The sequence below is a fragment of the Cyprinodon tularosa genome, unplaced genomic scaffold (assembly GCF_016077235.1).
Source record: "Cyprinodon tularosa strain WSP-4 unplaced genomic scaffold, ASM1607723v1 ctg273, whole genome shotgun sequence".
Lineage (NCBI taxonomy): Eukaryota > Metazoa > Chordata > Actinopteri > Cyprinodontiformes > Cyprinodontidae > Cyprinodon > Cyprinodon tularosa.
In genome coordinates, this window is record NW_024038978.1 from 1,116,988 (window position 1) to 1,143,654 (window position 26,667).

At 38.1% G+C, this 26,667-nt stretch overlaps 1 protein-coding gene across 8 annotated transcripts in view; it reads right to left on the reverse strand.

Annotated features, from left to right (window-relative positions):
* The window catches only part of agrn (agrin), a 454,482-nt gene that overhangs the window by 339,486 nt on the left and 88,329 nt on the right, over positions 1–26,667 (reverse strand). For 6 of the 8 annotated variants that reach the window (XM_038289893.1, XM_038289895.1, XM_038289888.1 and 3 more), the window contains exon 3: positions 9,654–9,674. The exons of the other annotated variants lie outside the window; for them this stretch is intronic. In XM_038289893.1, coding sequence (XP_038145821.1) covers positions 9,654–9,674 — 21 coding nt within the window. The remainder of the gene's footprint in view (positions 1–9,653; positions 9,675–26,667) is intronic. 8 annotated transcript variants of the gene reach the window in all.

A 26,667-nucleotide genomic window follows, 5' to 3' on the forward strand; every position in this document is an offset into this window, starting at 1 on the left:
AAGTACCTGTTTCGATCCCCACATTCTGAGTTCCTTAGCAAAACTCTTAACCCCTGATTGCTCCTCAGGTGCCACACCATGGCAGCCCACTACTCCCCAATGGGATCGGTCCAGATGCAGAGAAGAAATTTCCATATTTAGGGACAATTGATGTTTTTAAAGATAAATGCACTTTCTTCTTTTATTACCAATTTTAAATATGCTGGTTTTCTTTTTCTGACTCATTTTATTTCTTGCATCAAAGCACATGTTGTCACTCGATGTGTCTAAGGATAGCATGAGCTGCTTCAGATTGTTCAGTATTTGACCTGCTGATCAGCAGCCAGAGCCGACCAGTTGAACTCCAGCAGCCTGGAACCATCTCTACACTCCATCCTGCAAAGAAAGCGCTTTTTTAAACATTCACCGCTCCTTTTGCACGCTGTGATTCTGCCTAAAGGCATCACTGTGTTGGAAGCGGGGCGGCTTACAGGCCGACCTGCCTCCATGACACCATACACCACTGAGAGCATCTGCTCCTTTTCCTCAGCAGATGCAGCTGGAAGTATACACTCTTAAGCTCTCACTAACCTGTGGAAATAAACAGCGGCGCTCTCTTTTGGACATAACTGCTGACGTATGCCAGCTAGCAGGGTGCGACATGGAAACCCACACAACCCGGAGACAGTAGATCTAATTAATAAGGTTTATATTTACTGACAGAAATAAACGGCCAGAAGTAAGATAAACACTGTAGGAAAGACAGACTGCATATCTGACGAGATCACATAAACTGTAGGCTGCAGAAACCATAAGGATGTTTAAGAAATGCCTGGTTTAATGAGGATGGAAAGAACGTACAGAGAGGTTAACCAGACTGCAAAGAATTGGGAGAAATCGGACTCATCAGTGAACATGCTGCTGATTCCTGTCGAGGGTTTGCAAGTGTTTTGATTCCAAAAGTTCTCCAAACAGTCTCGGTATTTTAAACGATAACAGAAGTTTGACATAACAAATAAAGCCGACTGTGGTCTCTGCAACTATCCATCCAAGACACGCTCATCTAATGCCAAACCACCAGACTACTGAGACTCAAGTGTTTGTTTACAACTGTAGAAAAATAAATGGCATGCGGTAAAAAGATTCAGGAGTCCTGTAGAAGTGTAGGAAGAAGGAAAACTAATATATCGTCCATATGCAATGGTTATGGAGGAAATGTTTCTTTATTCTTGCATACAAAGAACGAATTTTGTAAGTAGAAATTTGAGGGAAAAAACTATCCAGTAATGAAACTTTGAACAGTTTTTTTAAAGGTATTGTAGAGGATTTTCGCGATTGTTTTAAAAAGACCCACCCTATCCACTTTAAAATTAAAAACGTGCAAGAGCAAGCATGAGCCCATTTTTCCTCATAAACACTCTGTTTAAAAGTTGCTGTTCTCATAGATCATACAAGCTGACTGTGCCCGAACGTCCGCCCTAACCCCTAAATCCCTCCATCACTATATAGAGCGGGGAAAATATAGTGGATTTTATAGCAAACTCAGCTAACTTATTGTTCGGACAGATGATCACAACTTTTTTGCTCCGTTGGTCATGTTACTCCTCCTCCACTGTGTGGTGCCTGTGCCATCTTTGCTATTAGTCGCCGCTATCGGGTAGGGACAGCCTTTTTATTTAGACACTTTTTCTTTTACGACCCTCGGCCATTTTCAAAGAACCGCGGTCAGAAAGGTGAACTTCAATGACTGTCTGAAACCGTAGCTCACCACACATATACGCCCGAAAGTGCGCATGCGCAGAAAAATAAAGCTAACGGGACGAACACGTGGGACGGCCTTACGTAAACATATCACCAGAATGATTGACAGTTAGGAGGACCACTTATTTAGATGATCCACCCGGAAATAAAAGATCGTCCCCTATAGCTTTAAGTGTACTTTTTCCTGTTTTATCAAATTGTATCTCAATTTTGTTTTTCAACTTTACTGTTTATATTTTATTGTTTCAAATTGTATTTTTCTTATTTTGTTTTACAAAAATACATTTTCAGATTTCTTTAAACGGATTTTAGATTTTGTAGGAAAATTATTAAGAATAAAAAAAAAGAAAAAGAAACAATAAAATATGAAAAATACCATTGTTTTTGAAAAGAAAACTATTTTAAAGAAAAAGGATTAGTCTAAAAAAACATTTATCAAGGTTTCATTTGTGAATTTCATCTTTTCCGCATTTTAATTATAAAACATTTAATTTTCTTGCAGTAATAATGAAACAAAATGTCCTCCTTAACTATCGCTTATGCTAAATGTTTCTGGCATTTGAGAAATTCATCAAAAAAACAATTGTTCTGCATCGTCCTTCAAATTCTTCATGTTCAGAGGATTTCAGCTCATTATGGACTTATCAGGAGAAAGTCTGCCACAGAGGGTCAGGGTGGCCTTGGAGTAAAGGGAGGTGATTTCTGACAGATGGCTGTGGACACCACAGATTTCAGGCTGGGCTCTTGAAAGGATGATGGCAGACACATTCTGGCCACATGGAAAGACAGCAAAGCAAAGCAGACAGGAGAGGGAGTGAGAGGGAGCTGCCGCTGATAAAAAGGCCTTGATAACATTTTTGGCTGCTGGTTCTGTGCTCCATTAGAACAATACAGGCCTCTGAAGCAGCTGGATCAAACACCAAATATGACCGAATAACGTCCAGGCTGGGAAAGGGGGGCTCCATCAAGGCCAGGAGGGAGACTTTTTTGGTGATTGTTGGCAGTATGGTGAAGAAAGAGACCCATAAACAGACTGTAACTCTTCTACTCTGCTGTGGAGCCAAAGAGACACTGGCAACATATAAAAAAGCTAATAGGCTTCTTAAATATTCGGTTACATTTATCATACAAAACCCAACATCTTTGGTCTAACATGGCAGCTGTAGTTTCATGGCTTTTTTAAAGTTAGTCTTTGACCCTATTAAAAGGCAGTGATGGACCAAAGTACTCAATAGTAGTACTTGAGTAAAAGTGTTGATACTCGTCGTAGTCAAATCTTAGTAAATATTGCTTGGTCAAACATATACGCAAGTTAAAGTATTGCTGTCCTGCCTTTAGAAAATACTCCAGTATTCAAAAGTACATGCATTTAAAAGTACTTATATATTCTAAATGTTCTAACATCAGTACATTTCTGTACAATTTTCAGAGTAATTTTAAAGAACCTTATAACCTTCAGAATCAACCTGATGTATTGATGCTTAGAACCTCCTGCTATAGATTCTACCCCATCTGGTAGAAGCATTAAAAATGCACAAAAAATAAGGACTGCTATTTTGATTATTATTTTTTTTTATTTAAAAACAAACCAAAACAAAAAATGAAATAAAAAGTGTTGATTCTCCTCACACTTTCACTATGGAATAGAGGTGGGAATAGAAGTATAAAAAAATCGTCCTACACAACAACTTGGTCACATGGCATCAACTAAAGGCTTAGAGAAATGTGTAAACTAATAATAATATCTGTCCTGAGTTTCTCACATTAGTGGAATTTCATGCTAATCATTAAAACACTGATGTCCAAATCAAAGTCCTGCTATCTTGCATGTTGAAATGCATTTCTAGAGAGAAGAAAAGGAACAGTGGATTACAAAGCTAAGCTGAGCCAAAAGAAACAAGTAACTAGCAGCTTCTTTGACATTTATTGGAGAAGAAAGTCCAATATTTAAAGAAAAGATAAAAGGTACGTAATACAGTAATCAAGTAAATGTACTTTGTTCTTTTCCACCACTGCTGAAAGGTCAAAGCACACCAGAAACGCCAATTCTAATTGGTTTGAAACTAACATAACTTCAGAGTGGCCCAGTCAAAGTCAACTTTAATGATGAATGCATGAAAACCCTTAAATATAAAAGCAATGCTGGTTATGTTTCCACTACATGGTGAAACACTTCAGAGTTCTTTCTACAGGAAAAGAGGAAAAAATGTCCTCCTACATCACAACCTGAAAGCAGCTTCGCAAGCCAAATTTATACATTAATACTTCTTAACATATTTGTCTAAGCTTCTAGAGGATAACATGAATTATTCTGGGGTTTTTTTTTTTTTTTTTTTTTTTAGAAGAAATAAAGACAAAAACATGCCAAGCAGAATTAGTCATTGAAGAAATAACGGGTGGGAGTCATTCTTCATCTAAACTTGCACAGAACATCAGAGGCCTAAAGAACTACTAGTTAAAACCACTTTAAATTCAAGTGATTTGGACCTTTGAGGGAAATATTAAGAAATAACGGTACAAATGAGTGCGTATTAGGGGTGTAAATCACATCCATCATGGCGATTCGATTCAGTATCGATTTCCTGAACCAACGATTCGATTATTTTCGATACTCAAGAATACACCATGATTCGATTCGATTCGATTAATCGATTATTTTTTTTATTATTATTATTTATTTTTTTTACACCTTACAGGCTAAACAAAGTTTCAAGTTTTAAATAAATCAATGAAAGCTGTAATATCATTATGCATTTTCTTTAGAAACAACAGCAAATAACAGAAGTAGAAAAGTTGCATCAAAAAATACTGCAAAAATACTGCACAATATCAGTGTAATGAGTTCAATGCAATACCTCGGCTCCAGAGAAACTGTCCAACATATTTTTTTAGAATGTAATAAATATACTCAGGAAAGAGAGATGTTGCGTAGAGAGTTAGACAGGAATAAAAATAAACTAGATATAAGGAAATTGTTTCAAAGGTCATCTGGGGATGTAGTTTTTGGTAGTGTTTTTAATTTTCTAAGAAGAACGGGTATTTTAGGGAGAATATAATAATTTGTCTGGTCCATACTCCATTCTGGAAGGTGGCGGTAATGCACCTATAAGTTGTTTGCCAACCGCCATTAAATAAAAGAAGAAGAAGAAGGCTCCAGTGTCGACGTCACCGCCCCCTTGAGAGACGCTGCACCTCTCCCAGATTGTAGCTGATTGCAAACAGTGCACCAGACAGGAGGCCGGCTTGTTTTGTTTTTATGACCGAAATTGCGGAAAACAACTCGTGAAGTTCGACCCGCTAGAAGAGCGAGGTGCGCGAGACCGCTGGGACCCTTTTTCCAGCTGAATCTCCGCTCTTTTTGCCCTCATGTCCCTCCGTCGTCGGACTAAACTCGCCCCCACTTCCTCATCGCCTCGGCCGTATCTAGACCCACAGAGTGTAGCCCAGACCACGCTTCAATACTGAGCATAATTTAAAAATGTCTGTGTCAAGCTTGCTGCAACAAACTGCTGTAAGAGTATAACCAGGAAGCGCGGTGGGAGGGTAAAATAGGTTTAGCGGCACCGCAGCACGGGAGGGAGAATTACGCCCAGGAGCAAATGGATAAAAATAGACCGGAGGAAAAAAAAAACATGAATCGATTATCTTGCGGACGTGTCAATGCATCGGATCGTCGGCTTTTGGATCGATGCATCGATACAAAACGATTATTATTTACACCCCTAGTGCGTATATCAGCTTTCCAGATGTTTGTTATCAATAGGAGGCGTGTCTTTACCAACATCCAGTGGCTACTTTGAAGTTTCAAAGTAAAGTCATGAGCAGCGAGCCCAAACTGAGCTTCTCCCTCAACCCTGATTCCAGATTGATCTCCTAAACCACACAGCAGATAATTACATCCCTCTGTGTTGGAAAGTCACATTAAATGGGCTGATAAAGGTGTTGTGGCTCAGGAAAGAAAAAGACTCACCGAAGCGAAGAAAAGAGGAACAGCAGCTCTGTCTTTGGCCAGGGAAAGAAAACGGTATCTGCTAGATTTATGGCCAAGCCCACAAAAGGTTCAATCTCTGCTATTACCATTGTTAATGGTTTTGCTTTTCAAGAGAGAAGAAATACCTGCTTTTATGGAAGAACACAGCTTGAGGAATATGTCTGTGTGAAATAATGGAGCTGTTCACTGACAAACCCCAAGCAGGTAGGAGCAGAGGGTGCTGTTCATGTGTGGTCATGCAAGAATAAGAAAATAATCCAGTCTGAAGAAGGAAATACCTTACAGGTCCACCAAATAGTCAATTGGGTCAATTTGCAAGAAACAAACAGCATATTCGGTCATCCTGAATACCTCTTTTTTGGCCAAATGAAATGGAAAACTGAAAAAAATAGACAATTATTAAAGGGTAGAAAAAAGGGATTTGGATATAAAAAGAAAATGCTAATGGAGGCTCTAATGTGTACAATGCACGTCCATATTATATCAGTAGGATAATCTACAAAGAACTGAATGTGTTTTTAAATGTGATGAAATTTTACTTGAGGTGCTCAAATGTTCAATAAAACAAAAAAACACAGGCAAAAAAAATACTGTGCATCAGAAAAAGAGCAATTTGTTGAAAGTCAAACACAGAGGCGACAAAATTATAATCAGGGATTAGTTCAGGTAAAACTGGGTTTTATGTTAATGTGATATAAATCTTTCATTCTTTGTTAGAAAGCTAAAAATGTACTCTATTTTTCAGCATCACAGTGAGGACATCCATATCCTGAAGAAGCTGAGTATCACAGAATGACCCCAGGCAGAAAGTAGAAATAAAACTAATAGAAAATCTGTGAGGTTAGCAGACATCTCCTCCTACACTGCAAAACATTTAAATCTCAATAAGTTTTTTCCCTAAAATAAGTGCATTTTTTTTGTGAATTAAGAAGATAAGTGAGACACTTTGCCAATGGAACAAGATATTTTAAACTATTATATTGTCTATTTCAGGTGCATATTATCTAATTATCTTATTTTAAGAGTAAAAATACTCATTCCATTAGCAAGTCATCTTATTTACCTGCTCAAATTAAGGATAAATATGCTTAATTGAATACATTTTTGCTCATTTTTACATGCTTTTTGCAGTGTAATGCCATAGATGTGAAGGAGTTGGTTACCACATGTATTAATGGATGTAACTAGTGACTGATTCTCATCAAAAAAGATGGATTATTGAGATTTTATTAACAAGCGAATCACAAAAAATATTGTTGGAAAGGTGTGAACATTCCTGAAACTAGAACATTTTTACATTTTCCCTTCTAATCGATGAGGCTTTTCAAATACTCCTCAGATCCAAGGGTGTAAAACAGTTTTAAAATGATTCTGAAAATTCAAACTGCTGAGATCAACTGTACATAAACAATTTAAAAACACAAATGACTGAAAGCAGACATTTAAGGTTTGGATGTAAAAAGTAGATTCCTAATGATCTGTAGAGAAATGTGTTGATAATGAAGTAAACTGTTAGACTTTTAGATTATAGAAAAATAACTCACACAAAACCAGATACAGAGAACTCAGGTAATAAAAACGTGTCAATTTGACAGTTTTATTACCTCTAAAGCATATATCTGGGTGCAATAATACTGTGTCATTCTCTGTTAACAGATCAATCATTCAAACAGTATCGTTTTTTAATCCTGAATCTGTTTGGATCAATCCAAGTTTCATCCTCCTCTCTGCTCCTTTCTGCAGGTGCTTGCTTGCAGCGTATTTCCTGAATTACTTCAAACAGCTCTTAATGAGATCCCTGAGGATCCCTTCGCTATGCAGGTCACAGACTGCTGCGTGCTCCAGAGAAATACCTCGCCCTACCATGCATGACCTTTGACTTCACCCCTGCCCCCATTCTTCCAATGTGCTCTCGTAAAAATCAAGTGCATCATTTGGGGCTTGATGCCACACATGCTTGAGCTTGTTAACGGGTGACTAATGGAAAACATTTTTCTCTGCTAATTAAACATGCCTATTTGTAGAAGCTTTACATGTTAAACTACCCTGGTGATAAACCACAATAATTCACCAATATAACATTAGGGGGTTACTCCAATTTAATTCAGTCTATAAACACAAGTTTCAAACACATCAATGGAAACTGATTCTTGTTCTTGTGAGGATGTATTCGTGCACAGCTAAAAAATAAAAACCATATAAATTCATCATCAGGTAACCAGGACCAAACATCAGCACCAATCTTCCTTCCCCAGAAGCCTGACAGGTAGTGATCGTTTAATGAGACATCTTGAAGCATTTTGATACATTGCCAAACTGTAATTGAACCTGCGTTGATACTGTCTCACAGAATACTGACACCTGCTGGACCTTTAAAGACATGGTAACGCTTTATTTTACAGTATATTAATAACCATGTAATAACATGGTAATAACATAGCAAGTTACACTGTATTACTAGGTAACAAGAAAAACTAATGGAAAATGTTAGTAAATGCTGTGCTTCACATTTTAGGCAGATAAGGTAAAGTCAGACATCTCATATTTCAAACAGTTATTACCAGGTAACTCCTTCATTTCACCAACAGCAATAAATTAATGTTTTATTATCTAGTAAAATGCTGTTTATTACTTGGTAACAGAAAACCAAACCTAGAAGACGGCAAGCCGATCTTCTTAACTAAACTCTTATTTATATGTAACTTGAGTTCAGTGTTATAATACTTTATTTAACTGATCTTAAGTTACAATTTACTTTGTAATCCGGTGGCAGGTGGTGGCAAATGATAGAAACTGTTGTGTTGTAACCTAATTTTACATATTTGGTGCGTAATTGCACCAAATTGTCAATTAGCAGGTAATTACTTTGAAACTATATTACTATATTAACCCTATTATATTGAAACTATATACCTTAATTTTTTAACTGCCAAATAAAGTTTTTCTTGTTACTAAGTAATGTAGTGTGACTTGCTACGCTATTATCATGTTATGACACGGTTATTGATGTACAGTAAAAGAAAGCGTTACCAAAGACACTTCAGGCAGATTGATTTGATGACCTAGTACAATGATATGATTTAAGTTATTGTAGGTTATATTTTATTATTTCATATCTATGTTTAAATCGAAAATATCTTTGATATTTCTAGATGCAGCCAATAAATAATGCATGCATTGATCATAACGTGATAATTTAGGGGAAAATGTGAATGAGGATGCTTCTGGACTATGTTTTTAAATCATAATTTTAGAAGAATAAGTACAGTAAAACAGTTAATAAACTAAGAGTCAATTTGAAATTAACTCTAACTGAGATAATTGGAGTGATAACTGAGAGATACAGAATGACATAACGAGAAAATTAAAATAAAAACAGCGGCTGAAACGTTCCTATTCCTTTTAGGCTGCCCCACAATTCTTGATAATTTTAATGATAAAAAGAGGAAAAAAAATTTTTGCAGATGCATCATGTTGGCAGATATTTTCTCAAACACAGTGTAGTGTCTCAGTCAGTTAGAAACAACTTCTGGTTGACTCTTGAAATGATACACGAACCGATAATGGGTTTTGCTCTATGGGCTCCATGCATGCACTGACGCATAGGTGTTTCTGCACCCATCACTACTAACAGGGTTTTAAAATCACCCCTCTCCTACATCACAACAAGCTTCTCCAGAGGATGGAGGCGCTAAACACCCAACCCTGCAGGTAAACTACAGTCCAGGGCATTTTGCTGCCTCCATTTCTGCCTGCGGGTGGCACTCATCTCCAGGCTGCTTGTAGCGACTGTCATTTAAATTAGGCCTGCAGAATGAAAAACTGTCTCACATTCACCATCAGATGAGCCTTTTAAACAGGTGGCAAATACCCACTGAGTGTAAAGGCAGTGAGAAAGTGTCAGATTAAAGCAACTACTTACCTGCAATAATGTATTTGTGAGCTTCAGTAAGCAGAGAGAGGGAAGAGAGAGAAAAGAAACTTGTTAGAGAAGATTAAAGTGCACAAGAAACTTCATAATGGAGGATTAAACAGAAAGATGTGATGAGTTAATGCATGTTTGATGAGATGAACAGATTCAGCTACAAAAAGAGATTCCAGTTTTAGTCTTTTCAGGTCAGTGAATGCATCGTATCAGTGTTTACCGTGGGAAGAGGACCCTGTTAGCTGCTTCCACTCTCACTTGTTTATTATTGTTGAAGAGCTGAGAGGTAACCTTCAGAAAGGAAACTGTTTTCTACAAACGTAGGAAGGCTGATGTTTTATGTAGTTAAAAGGATTTTGAACAGAAGCTGAAAGTTGTACATTTATAAATTAAGACAAATTTAGCAGATATTCTGCTGATATATGGAGTAAATGTTGTTCCATTATTGTTCCAAGCAAAGGATATGTTGTGTAAATGGAAAATCGGGGGGGGGGGGGAAACAAACACACACACAAATTAAAATAAATAAAATGAAATCCAGAAGTGAAACTTGTGGGAGTAACTTTGTTCTTTTCTAAGATTTATAATTTTTTCACATTTATTTTTCATAATTTCTTTTTTTTTTTAATTACTTTTTTATTTTCTGCTTTGTTGTTGAAATTTTACAAAGTGAATTCTATTCAAATAGGTTATTACAGATCACATTCTCTTCACTTCGAGCATAAAACAAACGTCGCTAACGTCCATGCAGACCAATTGAAACGTGTTTTTGCCCCTCCCTCTAGAGGAAAGCCCGGCCCCGAGGGGAAGAGACTGTAATCTAAAAAACGCAATTTGAAAAATTAAACTAAAAGTAAAACTCAATCTAAAAAAACAGAAATCTAAAAAAAGGTTTGAAATAATAAAATACTGTATGTAAAAAATAAAATGAAAAAAATAGGGGGGGGGGGGGGAATTTCGTTCGTACAAATAAAATGTCAAAACATAAAATCTATAAGAAGGGTATTTGAAATAATATAGCTGGAAAAATAAATTATTAAAAAAATGTCATCTGTTTATTTTTAGAATAAGAATCAGCCTTATCCAGGAGATAATTTTTGGTTTATTTTACACTCATACCAGTCACACATGATCATAATGTTGACTATTGATGTAGGAAGCTAAATTCTCCCCTTTTTTTCTTTTCCTTTCAAACAGTAAGGCTACATCAGGAGTCATGCAGTAAATTCTGTTTCTGTGAAGGTTAATATCTGGTTTTATCGAGCTTATTTAAAACAGCTTTTGTTTGGGTCGTTTAGAGGCTGAAGGCTGCTGTGGAGTTAAATTGGATTGTGTTATATGAGCTGTAAGTTCACTGATATGAATCCAGTGGATAAAAACTGTGTGTTTGAAGAGGAACACTGTGGATATTAATAACAGGCAAAAGTTATTATTACAATCTCTGAAAAGAACTTGCTTCACCTGTATATTCAGGAAACTGAGGTGGTTCTTAAACAACAAAGGAACCAGAGCTTAACTTTGTGGCACAGGTCGGCCTGATCAGCTAAGATCGGTTTAGTTAATCAAAGTGGACATCCAGCTACATTTTCTTTACAAACAGAGCTAGAACTTTGTAATTATGCCTATACTACAACCACCCCTGTCCAATAGGGGGCAGCCTTGTGTTTTTTTTATGGTTTATTTTAAGATAAAGTAGAATGCACTCAATTTGCAACTCTATTAGGGATAGTGCAGCAAAATGTGAAAAAGTTATTAAGGATAAATTATGTTCTGAAATCCAGCTGCTGCGGTTTCATTTCTAGCCCCTACTACGGTAATAATTTAATTATTAAATGTCTCCATATTAACTTCAGAATTTGGAGAATAAAAAAAAAAAACATATGACTGGAATAAATAAAGTTTAACCTAAGGAATAAATTAGGAAACGATCTAGAAATAATCAAAAATGTCTTAAGTTAAATGTATTTACTCTTAATTTGATTTGGTAAATAAGATGATCTGCCAATGACTTGAGCATTTTTACTCTTAAATAAGATGTCTAAAGAGAATTTAGGGAAAAAATAAATAAAACTAAATATCCCACTGAATAGAAAATACATAAATGGACATTAATTTGAAGAACTGCCAACATGCTCAGTTTTGTGTATAACTTGCTGCTAATAAAACAACTTTCACACCCTTTAAAACAGGGATAAGCTCCGACCTGTGGGAAAAATTTAACCAATTGTTTTATACTTTGCCCAAAAAGTAATTCTAAATCTGTTTTTAAATCTAATTTTATAACATCTCTTTGGTGCTACAAGGCGTTATCTTGTGTGGTGTAGCTTCATTTTAATAAACTTAATTATTATACATTTTTACTAATATTTTCCAAATGTTTCAGTTTTGTTTAAACAATTTTATCAAAGTTTAACAAACTGTCTGAATTGAATTTTTTTTTTTCCTGAATTATTGATATTTTTTAAATAAATATCAAGGTAGGACGAACACTTTGATATTTGAATTTTGCATCACGTTTTTTAAGGGTCACGCCCCTCTGCTAAAACATTACACCTTTGCATCGGCCCAAGTCTTGGAGATAATCAAGATAAGATGTTTCTTAGTCTAAATGGCAGATTATCATTGTTCTATTGATGCCGGCTAAGCTTAGTCTCATTATTGTTAAATCATAAACACTAACCTTGAGGCGAATGCGGCCTGCAGTGCTTTAGATGTGCTGTGTTGTTCTTTGACCTCCTGGATGAGTCATCAGTGCCCTTTTGGAGTCGTTTTGATAGAGCAGCCACTCCCAGGAAGGTTCTTTAACATTTAGCGTTTTCTTTATTTGTAGATAATGTTGGATGAAGATGTGCTTTTCTGGAGGCGAAACCTAAATGTTGCTTTATAAAACTTTTCAGACTGATAAATGTCACTGACTTTGATCTCATCTATTCTTGACATCTTTTTTTCAATCACAATATGTTGCTTTTAATACCCATTTGACCTACTTCACGTCACCAAAATGATCCTGAAAAAGGTCCTAAGGATCAGGCCGGTAAAAAAAGACGTAAAAAATGTGGTAAATAAAAACAAACTTTTGTCCCATAATATACAAAATTATGATTGGAAGATTACTTTTTATATTAACTGAGATTAGGTCTGCAACTTACAATTATTTTGCGAATTGATTATTCTGTCTATTATTTTTTTGATTAATCGATTACTAATCGGACAGACAAAGGTTCCTTCAAGAGGATTTTTTGCGAAATTAAACAAGATCAAACTAAAACTTTTCCACTTGAGGAGTTCTGGATGGAGCATATTGACAGATGAAAATGTTGAAAAACATAATTACTATAATATAATTACTGCTTCAAATGGGTTGCTCTGCCAGTTAAAGGCATATTTTACAGTCTCTATACTCCAGCTACAGATTAAGCGATTACTAAATTAGTTGAAGATTATTTCAATAATCGATTAATCATGATTAATTGTTTCAGTCCTAGCTGAGATTGTGTCTAAATTTGCTCCATAATATTTGATTTAAACCCTTCTTATTTGACAGGAAATCACTAATTGTTTTCTTTAAATGCTTATTTGTTATTTGTATTTGCTTTTTATCATTTCCCCATTCAGTTGGGGGTTTAATAAAGAATTTTTTTTTTCTTACTTGTGATAATCTTTTGAAGAAATCAGTCTTTTTTTGTCCTTTCCAACTTTTGGTGAACATTTAGGTTTTCCTTTTGCAAAGTAAGTGAGCTGGAAAAAGTTCTAAAAATAAATAAAAAAATTCTTAAATTAAGTGTATTTAGCTGTAATTAGAGTAGGTAAATGAGAGAGTTTGCCAAAAGAAATCAGTATTTTTTATCTTATAATAAGATAATTAGATAATATGCACTTAAAATAAGACAATACAAATGTGTTTTCTTACTTTAAGTGTATACTGTCTTGTTCCATTGGAAAAATGTCTCTTTTAACTCCTCAATCCAAGAACAAATGCACTTATTTTAAGAAAAATTGACTTATCAAGATTTAGATTTTTCTCATTGTAAAAACATGACTTCATACATCTAAGTATACACTGTAAAGTTCAGGAAGTGTGTTTTTTACATATATATGTTCCCTTAAACATGGAAATGTGCTACGTTTATGAGATGATGTCTGTAATTATCTATAGAAACAAGTCTCAGACATGTTTTAAGTGTTATGTAAAATCCCCACTCAACAGTCCAGGTCGTCTCCCATTCATCAATTCCCGTGTATTTTCAGCGTGTCAAACGACCACCATCCGAGCCGCTGTTTAACCAGGAGGCGGCTGCATCAATTGTTGTTCAACCACCCAAATAACAGTCAGCAAACCTAAAGAATCTTCCTGTCGTCCTGCACAATAACTTCTCAACCTGACAAAACAGCTGTTTTGATGGGTTTTGTCCTGGGGCGGGTACTACCTCGGTGTCAGCACTCCCAGTTCTGTTCGTCCCTCTTGCATATCTCTTTTGCCGCTTTCTCTTGATCCTCATTATTCCACGCTGGGGTCTTTGGGGGAGCACAGGGTCTATTATCTGAAGATGAAGCTTAAGACAAACTAAACGCTCTGGAGGAGTGGCCCTTTATACGGGCTGAATGACAGAGAGAGAAGGAGGGAGTGTGTGTCTGGTCTGGCGTTCCCATATCACTTAGGCTAATGTGATTAAGGCCGAGCGAGAGGGGGAATTCATTTAGTTTGGATTGTGTTGGTCTTAAGCGATTCATGTCAGAGAAAGACGAGGGGGAAGGTAGAGGGACGTGTCCGGTCACAGGACTTCCTTACAACCATGCATACATAGAAAAACACAACTGGAAGCAATTTTAATGCCTGGTACCAAAATAAGCACACATGAATAAACATGCATAAGAGCTCTTTGAATTTAAATTTTACGATCTAAAAAAAATATATTTACCAAGCATTGCACCTCAGTACATCTTGAATATTTACATTTCTCTCAATCAATACTGAAAAAAAAAAACTTGAAATATAAACATAGGTTAATCATAAGTACGGTTAAACTTAAAAGGTTTAACCGTACTTATTGCTGTTTGGCCTGGATGGAACTAGCACTATAGGACCTATAGTGCATCCAACATTCATCTGGAATGCATTGAAGTGACAATATCTTACTCAAGTTTATTATAATTAAACATCTTATTAGTGTTGCACCAATACCGATGCTAGTATCGGCCCCGATCCAGCACTAAAATGGTATCGTATTGGCGAGTACCAACAAATAGGGCACCGATACCATTCTACCAAAAGTTTATTCAACTATTGTCACCCATTCTAGTTAGGCAATAAAAAGTTCTACTGGTTTCACTTTGTATTAGTCTTTTTCCTGCTTCACAAAGGTAGGCAGCAGCTTGTCAAAGCCATGATGGCAATTATTTTACATCCAAGTAGTATGCAGTTCTTCATATACACACACTTCAATTTCAAACGGATGGTACCGGTATCGGCTGATACTGCACAGCCAGGTATCGGGTATCGGTATCTTGGCCAAAAAATGGCATCAGCGCAACACTACATCTTATAGTATTTCTATTGTATTGTATTGAAGATAAACATTTCTCAATTAAAATCTACCGTTAGATCTATTCAGGGATCCCTTTAATGTCACGACTGCTTTATTCCAAACAGGTAGAAGTAGAAATGTATTGATCTCACATTGGAGAAATAAACTCTCTGTATTTAGCCCATCCCCTTGGGGAGCAGTCGGCTGCCATTGTGCGGCGCACGGGGAGCAGTGTGAGGTTAAGGGTCTTTGTTCAGGAACCCAGAGTGGAGGCTGTAGGGATCCAACCGGGTTACTTGCAACCTTCTCAGAGCACAATCGCACTGCTCTGACCACTAGGCCAATATTCCCCCTAGAAACCAACATTGATGATTCTAGGATTTACTTATTACGACGTGCTGCAGTGGTCCAGGACATTTTAGAATTTACGAACAAGGATCCCAATGGACACAGCTAAGTTATTTGTATAACTTTTTAAGAACAAGCCAGTGTCTATGGAAAGTGCTGATATGCTGGGCCTCAGTGGTGCTTACTGAGAGCATTGAATGGCTTTTTGCCTGCTGCCGCCCACACAGACATTACAGGGGCAGAGGTTGCAAATCACTGACACTTTATTCACCGAGATAAACTTTGTTCCAGACGTTTCCTAACTGTAGGTTATCAAAACTGAATAAAAAAAGATGTTATACAGAGGCATAAGGTAAAGCCTCAGTTCATCCATTAGACTCCATAGTGTTCTGCTTGGTTTTTACATTTTTAAAATAAAAAAGAGCATTCTCTATAACGACAATCAGTTTCTGTTTTTATTATGAATGGGAAAATGGGCAATTTTTGCCATTCATTTGGATGCGGAGGACAAAAAAAAAAAAATCTAAGAAGATCCCCCCCTCTTTTCAGCTAACATTCCATTCAACCAACTCTCCATCCGTAGAAAAGGAAGCAATTCACAGACAGAAGGAAAAATTTGTCATCCCTCCTGCATCTTTTGTGCCCTATCAAGTACCTCCCTCCGGCTTCACACTGCTTGTGGCTTTAATTTACTTATTTATTTTTTTCTGGCAGGTCTTCTGTTACAAATCCATCTTCCTAAACACAATCTAAAAGATGTCTGAACATAAACTGTTGATTAAAAGAGATTAAATCTTTACAAAGTTAACATCTTATTCTTGATCAAGCTACACAGACTCTAAGCTGATATAAGACTTCTGGGAATAGAGGTATCAGAGATCCAGCCTGCACAGGAAAGTGCATGGTCCTTCTAAATCAGGACCCAGTAAAAGACAGAACTGAGGGGAATTCTGAAGGACTTGGACTGACTTGAGCATTTTCTCACAGACAGGACACTGTGGGTTGTAAAAACGCTCCATCAGTTTCCAGCTGTGAGGTGTATACAACCCTTTCACTGTCCTCTCTTTTTCTCAACAAGTTGAATAAATAGAGGCTGAGAAATGGGCCGGAGGGGAAGGAATAAGGGAAGGGAAGGGCTCCTTTGGTGCTTGTTTACCTCCTGCAACACATCCTTCACGAAGCCCTAATTTACGCAGCGGACTTTGCCAAACAACTGCTGACTAGAAAAATAAGCAGGACTTGCACTGCTTATTTTCTCTTTGCTGGGTTTGCCTAAGATGATGGGAAACGAGGACCGAGTTGATGATGTCAGACTGAGAGTTTTAGCATCTTAAGCCTGTCTCCACAATGGATCATTTGGAGTTCTTATAACCAGAGCATTTCCAAAGTATTCAAACCCCACTTCTTTTTGCATTTATATAACTGATGTAATGTGATGGAGCGCCTTAATGTAGATTATTTAATGCTTTTTGAAAAATGAAAGTTGTGATGGCAATTATATTCAGAGCCCTTTAACATGAAGATTTCAACAAATGTGAAATCTTTGAACGTCTAGTGGAGCGGTGTTCAATCCCTCCTCTGAGAGCAGGACGACTCGGACAGAAAGGGAAAACTAAACCATCGAAACTTACAAGACCAGGAGCGGCTGAGTCTTAACAGCTCAGGTGGGAGGATCAATCAAACCATAGACAATCAATCAAGCACTATATAAAAGAGTGTCAGGAACACATAAAGAAAACATTAATTAAAGGAGCTCTGGTCAGATGATGAAATCTATTAGATCTATTTTGGATACAAGCAAAACACCCAGGGTTAGCAGAAAACTAGGTCTTCTCCTGATCATATTCCAACCAAACAGTCATGCAAGGTAGTGGTAGTATCATGGTGAGGGGATGATTTTCCATGACAGGAACTGGGATGCTAAATACAGTTGAGCTGTGGTGCAAGTATTCCTATTAAAGGGCTGCAGAGGACCGAGAACTGGGGGCGAAACTTTATCTTCCAAAGGGACAATTGACCTAAAACTACAGTCAGACTAGAAGGGAAAGGTTTAAATCCAAATAAAAAACTAGCTAATTATTTCTAAGCTCTAAAAATCTTCTTTCTTTTTTTTGGCAAAGTATAAACAGAACTTTGGGAGATTTGCTACTGCATTAGCAGCAAAACCTGGATCTACTAATAACCGACACAAGGAGGCCCAACACAAAATACACCTTAAATCCTTAAAAAATGTTGAAAACTGTTCCCCCTGATTCACAACTATGCTTTTTTTTTAAACCAAAACAGTAAAATCCATTAAAGTTTTCAGCTACGATTTGACCGGATGAGAAAAAGCTTATAAACTCTTTAGCAAAGACTGTCTGAAGAAAGCTTTTGGTATGTTTTTAGCCCATAATAAACTGCTAAAGTTTTCTTTCCAATCTCAAAGCGAGAACCACTTTGGTTTCATAATGAGCGATCTGCACATGCACTATGGCGTGATTATATATAGCAGTAAATAGAAATGCAAAGAAGGCCTCCTTTCAGTCAGCCAGAGTTTTCTCACAATAGTGTAATTTCACGGCAAGCAAATCTGCGGCTCCAGTGTGTGCCTGCCTTGATTAATTTGGTGTAGGGAGGCGACAATGGAAATCCTTCAGGCAGGCATCATGACTGACAGCTAGGACAGATGATAAAGTCATTCCTGCGAGGAGGAGAGACGGATGCTTGAACAGAGGCTGTTAGGATCAAACATGAGGAGTTGCTAGATGACCTTCACATACAGTTCACTAAGATAAAATGATCCAACAAACAATTATTCCTCTGGATGTTGGAAAACATTTGACAATCTAGACTCCTTGGTGGATAATCTCTTTTCACAAGTCATCAGCTTGCATCAGCTTTGTTCTGATCCAGGTGCTCCCACTCCTTTTGTGATACTCGCCATGAAGAGAACTTCGTAGGCCAGCAGCTGATGACAGTATAGAGAGGCTGAAGGACAGATGGCACATTCCTGACATTCTAACTCTAGCTAAGGATTGCTGCCTCTTTTCTCAAACTGAGAAACATTAAGGTGACTGCAGCCTCAGGCCAGGACCCTGCTACGCTCATGAAGCACACCAGGATTTAACTTTGACAGAGCAAAGTTAAAAAACAATCCACTGGACTTTGTTTCCAAGTTTAAAGACGTTTTGCTTTCCACACAGGAAGCTTTTCCAATTCATATTGTCAGAATTAGGGTCGAGTTTGAGGCTTGTGGTAGTTGTTTGTTCTTTCGGTTTCTTTGTTAGTCTGGAATACCCGATACATGCAGGGGAACAAAACATTTCATCTGGTCAACCAGGGCAACAATTCCCCCTAATGACCCCAATTTCAGAGGCATAGACCATCCATCCATCCATTTTGGTGAATTCAACATAAATAGCCTCCTGATGCACCGTGGATTCTGGCTTACGCAGTCCAAAAAAGATCAAAAGGGGTCAAAATCCAGTTCTTTGCTTGTTTTATTCTCCGTTCAGACAAACAGGTTACAGGCTTTACAGGATTGTTCTACTGCTCTCACTCTGATTCCTGCACCTGTTCTTAGATTGGCTCACTGAGACTGAAACTGAAAACTGAGAAAAGGTAAAAAAAAAACATATGACCACCCACGTGCATAATGACCTACCTACTGTAAGACCTACCTATTTATACTGTGAAACACCCACATCCCAAGCTAAAATTAATTAACTAATTAAGTGAATCACTAAACAAATCCTATTCTAAATAACAATTCAAAATAAATAATCTAAATTCTAGATTTAACTAAAAATGGAGAAATAGCTCCTACAACAACTTAAGTATTGATTCAGATAACGTGATGTTTGACAAGAAAAGCACAAAGTCTAGTATAAGTTTGTACCACACTATAAGGCTTTTACTCATTTTACAACTATCTATAATTTATTTATCTGAGAGCTTAACACCAGTTTTCATCCTTTCTGGCAGACATTGTTAGTTTGCACTGCAGGTATTTATAACCTCATTAATAATGCTGATAAAGGACTTATTCAATTAGAGATCTTAAAATAGGTGTAAATAAATGACTCTACTACAGAGATAATGACTATATCCAGCTTTAAGAATATCAGTGTTATAAAAGGACATGAGATTCTTCCAAGATTAAACCAATCAATATTTTCAGGGCGGCTATACGTATAATTGCTCTGACCTCGACACATTCATCGTTTGGATCATCACCAGCAGCCCCTTTTTGAGCACAGGCCCCGCCTCCCAGTGGCTCCAATAGAGCATTTTAAGGTGGCAGTTAATGTTGGCCTCTTTAAAGTAAAAAAAAAAAAAAAAAAAATGGCAGAAAGAAATATAATTACCAGAAAACCATAAATTAAGGGCTCCAGCGATGCTTCCTATAGTTTTAAATGACATCACTGATTCGTCTGGCTAACCCTATAGCTCAAGTACATCGGACGCCATGTTTCATCACCTTCACCTCAATCAGAGGCAGCAAAAAGGCCGCATCCAATATCAGCTCTCAGTCTGAGATGAAATGGCTTCTAATTTGGCAACTTAACAAGAAGGAAAATGGATTAAAAGAAAGTGAGGAATAATATGGTGGACCTATTGGAAGTCAGGGACCATCACCGATCCTGTCTCTCTGAATAAATACCAGAGGTGTCAAGTAATGAAGTACAAATACTGTACTTAAGTACACTTTTTAGGTATCTATACTTTACTCCATTACTTTTTTTTCTTCCTACTTCTGACTTCTACTTATTATTTTCAAACAAGTATCTGTACTTTCTATTCCTTACATAAAAAAAAAAAAAAAACAAACGTTACTCGTTACTCTTGGCCTCAATTTTATATTTATAACACTCATTGGTTAGTTATTCGTCAAATTTATGCCGATGCCAAAGGAAATCATCAGAAGCAAGTAGTTGTTCTACAAACAGCAAACGCAAATTGTCTATGCAGTGCTACAATTTCTGAAAAAGATGTCTGAAAGGTCGGACATAGGCGAGAGTGTATCGGGAGATGGAGACCAACAAGACCTCCCTCATGCTTGGCCCTATCTCAAAGAATTTTGAGATAGGGCCAATTGAGCCCTACTGAGCTTTCAATTCATATAGTGGCATATGGCTGTTTTTTTAAAGGTTACTTTATACTTTAAGTAGTTTTTGGAGCAAATACTTTTTCACTTTTACCTGAGTAAAGAGGTCAAGTTGATACTTCAACTTTTACCAGAGTGTTTTTAAACTGCGGTAGATATACTGCTACTTAAGTAACAAATGTGTGTACTTTTGACACCACTGATAAATACTAAAATCCCAAAAACAATAAGCCAGATAAGTGGCATCGAGTCTGGAAATCTCTCCAGTTGTAGAAGGAAGAGGGATCAGAGGAGATGATCGATGCCGGCTGAGGCGGTTAGTCAGAAGGCAGAGAACATGCAGAGGACAGCAGCTCAGGAGCACTATGTCCTTGGCTGCTGACGTGTAGCTCTCTGCAGAGGAGGGATATTATAATCAGACGCCTGTCTAACCGCCATGAAGGTAGACTGTAACATCAGTGTGCCTGCTAATGAAGTGCATCCATTATAAAGGCAAATTACTGCTGACGATTCAGTAAGGTTTCCTACTTGAGTCCTTAACACAGTAATAAATGCAACATTTTAACACAGTAATAAATGAAAGCAAAAAAGAGAGAAAAATCATCCACAGAAGTGATCTAAAACTTATGGTTTGGTTTTCTTGGGGACCCAAATGTAAAGATAAGAGCAATAGGAGCATGTTGGGTGACAAGTAAAAGGATTAATTGATTAAACAAAGGAAAATGTTGTATTTACGATTGAATAAAGCATAAATAAGTAAATTACCAGTTAAGATACAGTTACAAGAATCCCGAAAATGAAAAATGCAGATTACTAAGTATAAGAAGTAGAGCTGAATAACTGAATTAGAGATGTCCCGAGATGTCCCGAGATGTCCAGGTTTTTGCACTTCCTATCCGTTACCGATATTGTTTTTGGACTTCCGATCCGATACCGATACTGAACGATACCAGCCTATCCGAGCATGTATTTAAGTTTAAGTTAAAGTATTTAGCCTTAGTTGTAAGACTCATGTTGAAAAGCGTTTTAGTACTCTTGATAACATCTAGCCAGCTGAATTAGGTGAGATTGAATAAAACACAATGCTTGGTAACAGCAAACTTACCTGTTTATTAAGAGATAAACACAAACTGGACAAAATTATGAATAGCAATCTGAAATTGCACAGTGAACAGTAAAACCGTAAACAGTTAAAGGTGCAAGTATTACTCTAAGTTTGAATAAAAATGCAAAACAGGGAAACACTGGCGCAAAATAGTGGAATGGATCGTTTCAATCGGCGAAACTGGAAAATATGGACCGGATTTTTTTCTTAAAAACTGGATCGGCAGTCTGGATCGGCATTTTACATGCTTTGCCGATACGCATTTTTTTGCCAATATCGGCGTCCCGATCCGATCCACGTATCGGATCGGGACAAGCCTAAACTGAATCAATTGTAATTTATTGGTTATTAAAATAATCAACAAATTTAGTAACTGACTATTGGTCAGCTGGCGTATGCAGACAAAAACATGTCATTATCTAAAAGACCAGTAATTATGCCAAACATGTCTAATCACATGTGTCCCTTTCTTTAATAAAAATGTAGACGGCCAAATAAAACTATTTCAAAGAGGACTTTAGCTTTTGGAATTAGGTCGCCGTGTCAACCGCTGCCAAATTCCAGGGAGTCTGCACTGATGACCATGGGCCAATTAGCCCTATCCACTACGCGGTTTGGGACGGCCCTTCATGTGGTGAACCCTCAACAGAAACGAAGGGTTAGTGTTTAGGGGCTGATTTATGATTCAGCCCTAATAACGGAGATTGGATTTTTAATCATCGCCATTTAGCACTGCGTGTGGTTTGTATTTATATCGGTTTTGGCTTTGAACTTTTGAGATGATGAAGAAAAAAAATGAAAAAACGGTATTCAGATATTGTTAAGATAAAAAACTGTTTCCAAAGGGTATATTTTAGCAGATATAATAGTTATACAATGTCCAGCTTTAATTGCACAGTATGTGTTGTTCACACTTATCAAAAAAATGTAATGTGGCCCCATCAGAAGTCCAGGCGACATGCCATTAATATCCATAAATGTCAGAGTCTTTGGTCATTAGACATTGTGTCTCTGTTCCTTAGAGGAAAAGGAAAACTGGGATGTGGACAAAGCTGCTGTCTTTCTCTTCTGTGTTCCAAGATAAAGCATCCGGTGAAAAGGTTGCCATCCATCTTCATCCCGCCTTGGCATGTGCTTCAGTCACTTCCGCCCTTGGTGCAGCCTGTGCCTCTTCTGCTTGTAAGTGTGAGTTCCGGGGAGTGTGTTGTGGTTAGTAAGGTTAATGAAGTGCATCCACCTTTCTTCCTCTCCAAAATGAAAGCGACTTCATTAGGCCTCCCACTCAGTGTAACCTCGTCCTCAGAATACACATCCATCAAAAAACAGCCACAAGGTTTGGCCGGAGACAAATATGACTGTAGTGTTCAAGTGGCTGTTTTTTTAATACCATGAAAACACTTCTCATGAACCCATTTTCAGTCCTGCGGTAGTTCATGTGAGGGCTGATAAAATAAAGGGTTTCTGGTATTGAGGGTGTTTATGAATGTTTTCTCCGCTTTCATTTGGTTTTGCAAAGGTCAGTCAGGCCATTACTTTTGACTAGTGGACAACCTGAGACTCATAAAGCAGAGAAACGTGTCCCAGAATTGATAGCAGCATCACCAGTAGGGGTCCCATATTTCTTTTCTCTTCCCATCCCATTTTTTCTCTCCTGCCCTTTTTTTTCCACTCTCCCCATCACTTCTTCTTTTTCTCAGCATCCTTTCATCTCAGCCTCCCACGCATTTTCAGGTCATTGGGGAAGCAATCGTCTTAAGTGTTCTGGCTGACAACAAGAGCTGATGAGAAACCTTCCTGCAAGCGTTGGCTGGCTAAGGTAAGCTCCTCATCCAAACCGCACTGCATACAAATCCACAAATCTTATTTTACCCCCCTCTTTTTCAGGAACTTGCTCTTTTTTGGTGCACAAGAAAAATAAAATGCTTCAACAGGAATATCAAAGGAAGAGGGAAACTGATTAGGAGGGGTTGATGCAGGAGCTGATATAAGAATCCCTTTGATGCAAAATCGATATTTCTTTTGATCTGATCAACCTAATTCCATTTCTAATTGGAATAAAATGAAGGATTGGTGAATTATGCCACTTTCATCTCATTGAAGCTGACTCTGAAAGGAAGTCAATAAGCTATGAAAGAACCTATGGATGCTGAGTCGACATTCTTCCCCTACAATCATCCCAACCTCTGGGAACGCTGCTTCAGCTTTTCTGTAGAAAAGCAAAACAAAAACGAGAACCAACTAAGTACCAACCAAAGTGTATAAAGGAATAAGATTTTCAGTCCAGCAGCAAACGAGAAGGGATTTGATTTGTTCGACTGCACATCGGCGGCGCTCGTTCATCTGTACCACCCAGCTGTCTATATAGCAAACTTCTGTATGATGGAATCTGCTCTGAGCCGGAGTTTGCCTGCAGGCAAATCTGTGCACAACTACACCCATCGTCTACAACTATAAAACATGAGAACAGAACATCTTTATTATAATAACAGCTTTGACAACTGCAGCTGACACACTCCAAACTAATGTCACAAATGACAGATTTACAATTGCAGCTTGATGAACCTTAGTTACATGATGTCAGGAAATCAATCTCAGACAAGCCTCCTCTTAAACCGACGGCTGTCATTATCCTGACATTAAATGTTAGGATAGCAAATGTTCTTTAATCTAATCTACCCTTACAGTCAATACTTTAAAACGACAGAATGATTCACCTCATAACAAGAAATTACATGTGAAAATAAAAAAACTAAGATTTCTGAGTTCTCTTTGTTTATTAAAAGGTTTATGAGCCTCAATGTGTCTTTTATTGCAGGGGTTTTCAACGTTTTCCAGGCCAAGGACCCCAAACTGATGGCGAGATGCAGAGGGGACCCCCTAATTATATATTTTTGTATGAAATTGTATTACATCAAACACAACTAACCCTCTATTACAGATGGAGTAATGTAATGAAAGTCATTTCTTCCTGGGATTATTAAAAGTATTTCTGATTCTGATTCCTGGTTGATGGGACAGGTGCTGTGAATGAAACGGTGCCCAGCTTGAAAGAGCTCCTGTGTGTCGCTGAATGTGTGCATTGGAAATGGGGATGAGCATGTAGGACGGCCTTACATACACATATCACCAGAATGATTGACAATCAGGAGAACAACTTATCAGAACATCCTCCTCTATACCTTTAAGTAATAGTACTCAAACAGAACAGTTGTGAACAATAATAATTATTAGAACATTTGACCGATTTATTATGAACCAATGGGTCACAGAGGTGGGGTGTTTAGATCCGAGTTTTTAGATCCAGGATAAATATATATATTCATACATTCATCCATTTTCTGACACGCTTAATCCCAAGAGGGGTCACGAGGGTCTACTATCTACAGCTGTCTACGGGCGAGAGGCGGGGTACACCCTGGACAGGTCGCTAGTCCATCGCAGATGATATATATAGGATTTCTTTTTGTTTTCATTTCTTTTGCTGATGTTGGACTGGTTTCCATTGTCCATATCTGATCAGGACAGCAAGAAGATCCTGTGTTTTGGTCCCCAGCCCAGAGTCTCTGCACTCTCTGCTTGAGCGCCAACTAAGGTTTGAGTATGTGTGTGATGCTGTGTCTCTTCCCCCTTATTTGTTAGTCACCACTGCAAATACCTACTTCTCATAATCCAATATATTCCAGCTGGTTTATTTTACATTACATAAACAATAATGGAGGAAACAATTAAAAAGCAGACTGGTTTGTAGTTTCTTTGTCTTTTATTTGATTTTTTTTGTGTGTTTTCTTCTTTTTTTATATTTTCCCTTTTTCTTTCTTGTTTGAAATATATATATATATATATATATAAAAAAAAGGGGCTGAAACTGCTGGACTGTAATTTTGGAATTTTTACTTTGGTGGTATTCTTTGTCAGTATGGTACTGATTGTATAGATCTGTGTGCGATCACAGCAAGAAGCACATCGTGTATGTACATATATGTGAATATATATTTTTATATGTATGACTCAAGGGATACAAACACGTTGAGGTAGTTTAAAGTGTATTTTTATACAAAGGCATACTAAAGGCCTTTTTGGCCTGTGGGACTCCGGAATCAGCTGATGGGTACCGGCGGGCAAAGCGGCATGCGGCTCGGATGGTTGCTGAGCCAAGAACTCGGGTGTGGGAGGAGTTTGGTGAGGCCATGGAGAAAGACTTCCGTACGGCTCCGAAGCGATTCTGGTCCGCCATCCGGCGTCTCAGGAGGGGGAAGCAGTGCAGCACCAACACTGTTTATAGTGGGGATGGTGTGCTGCTGACCTCGACTCAGGACGTTGTGGGTCGGTGGGCGGAATACTTCGAAGACCTCCTCAATCCCACCAACATGTCTTCCATTGAGGAAGCTGGGCCTGGGGACTCTGGACTGGGCTCTCCAATCTCTGTGGGCGAGGTCGCCGAGGTGGTTAAAAAGCTCCTCGGTGGCAGGGCCCCGGGGGTGGATGAGGTCCGCCCGGAGTTCCTCAAGGTCCTGGATGTTGTAGGGTTGTGTTGGCTGACACGACTCTTCAACATTGCATGGACATCGGGGGCAGTCCCCCTGGATTGGCAGACTGGGGTGGTGGTCCCCCTGTTCAAAAAGGGGGACCGGAGGGTGTGCTCCAATTACAGGGGAGTCACACTCTTAAGCCTCCCCGGCAAGGTCTATTCGGGGGTGCTGGAGAGGAGGGTCCGTCGGATAGTCGAACCTCGGATTCAGGAAGAGCAGTGTGGTTTCCGTCCTGGTCGTGGAACGCTGGACCAGCTCTACACCCTCAGCAGGGTCCTGGAGGGTGCATGGGAGTTCGCCCAACCAGTCTACATGTGCTTTGTGGACTTGGAGAAGGCGTTCGACCGTGTCCCTCGTGGGGCCCTGTGGGGGGTTCTCCGGGAATACGGGGTGCAAGGCCCTTTGATACGGGCTG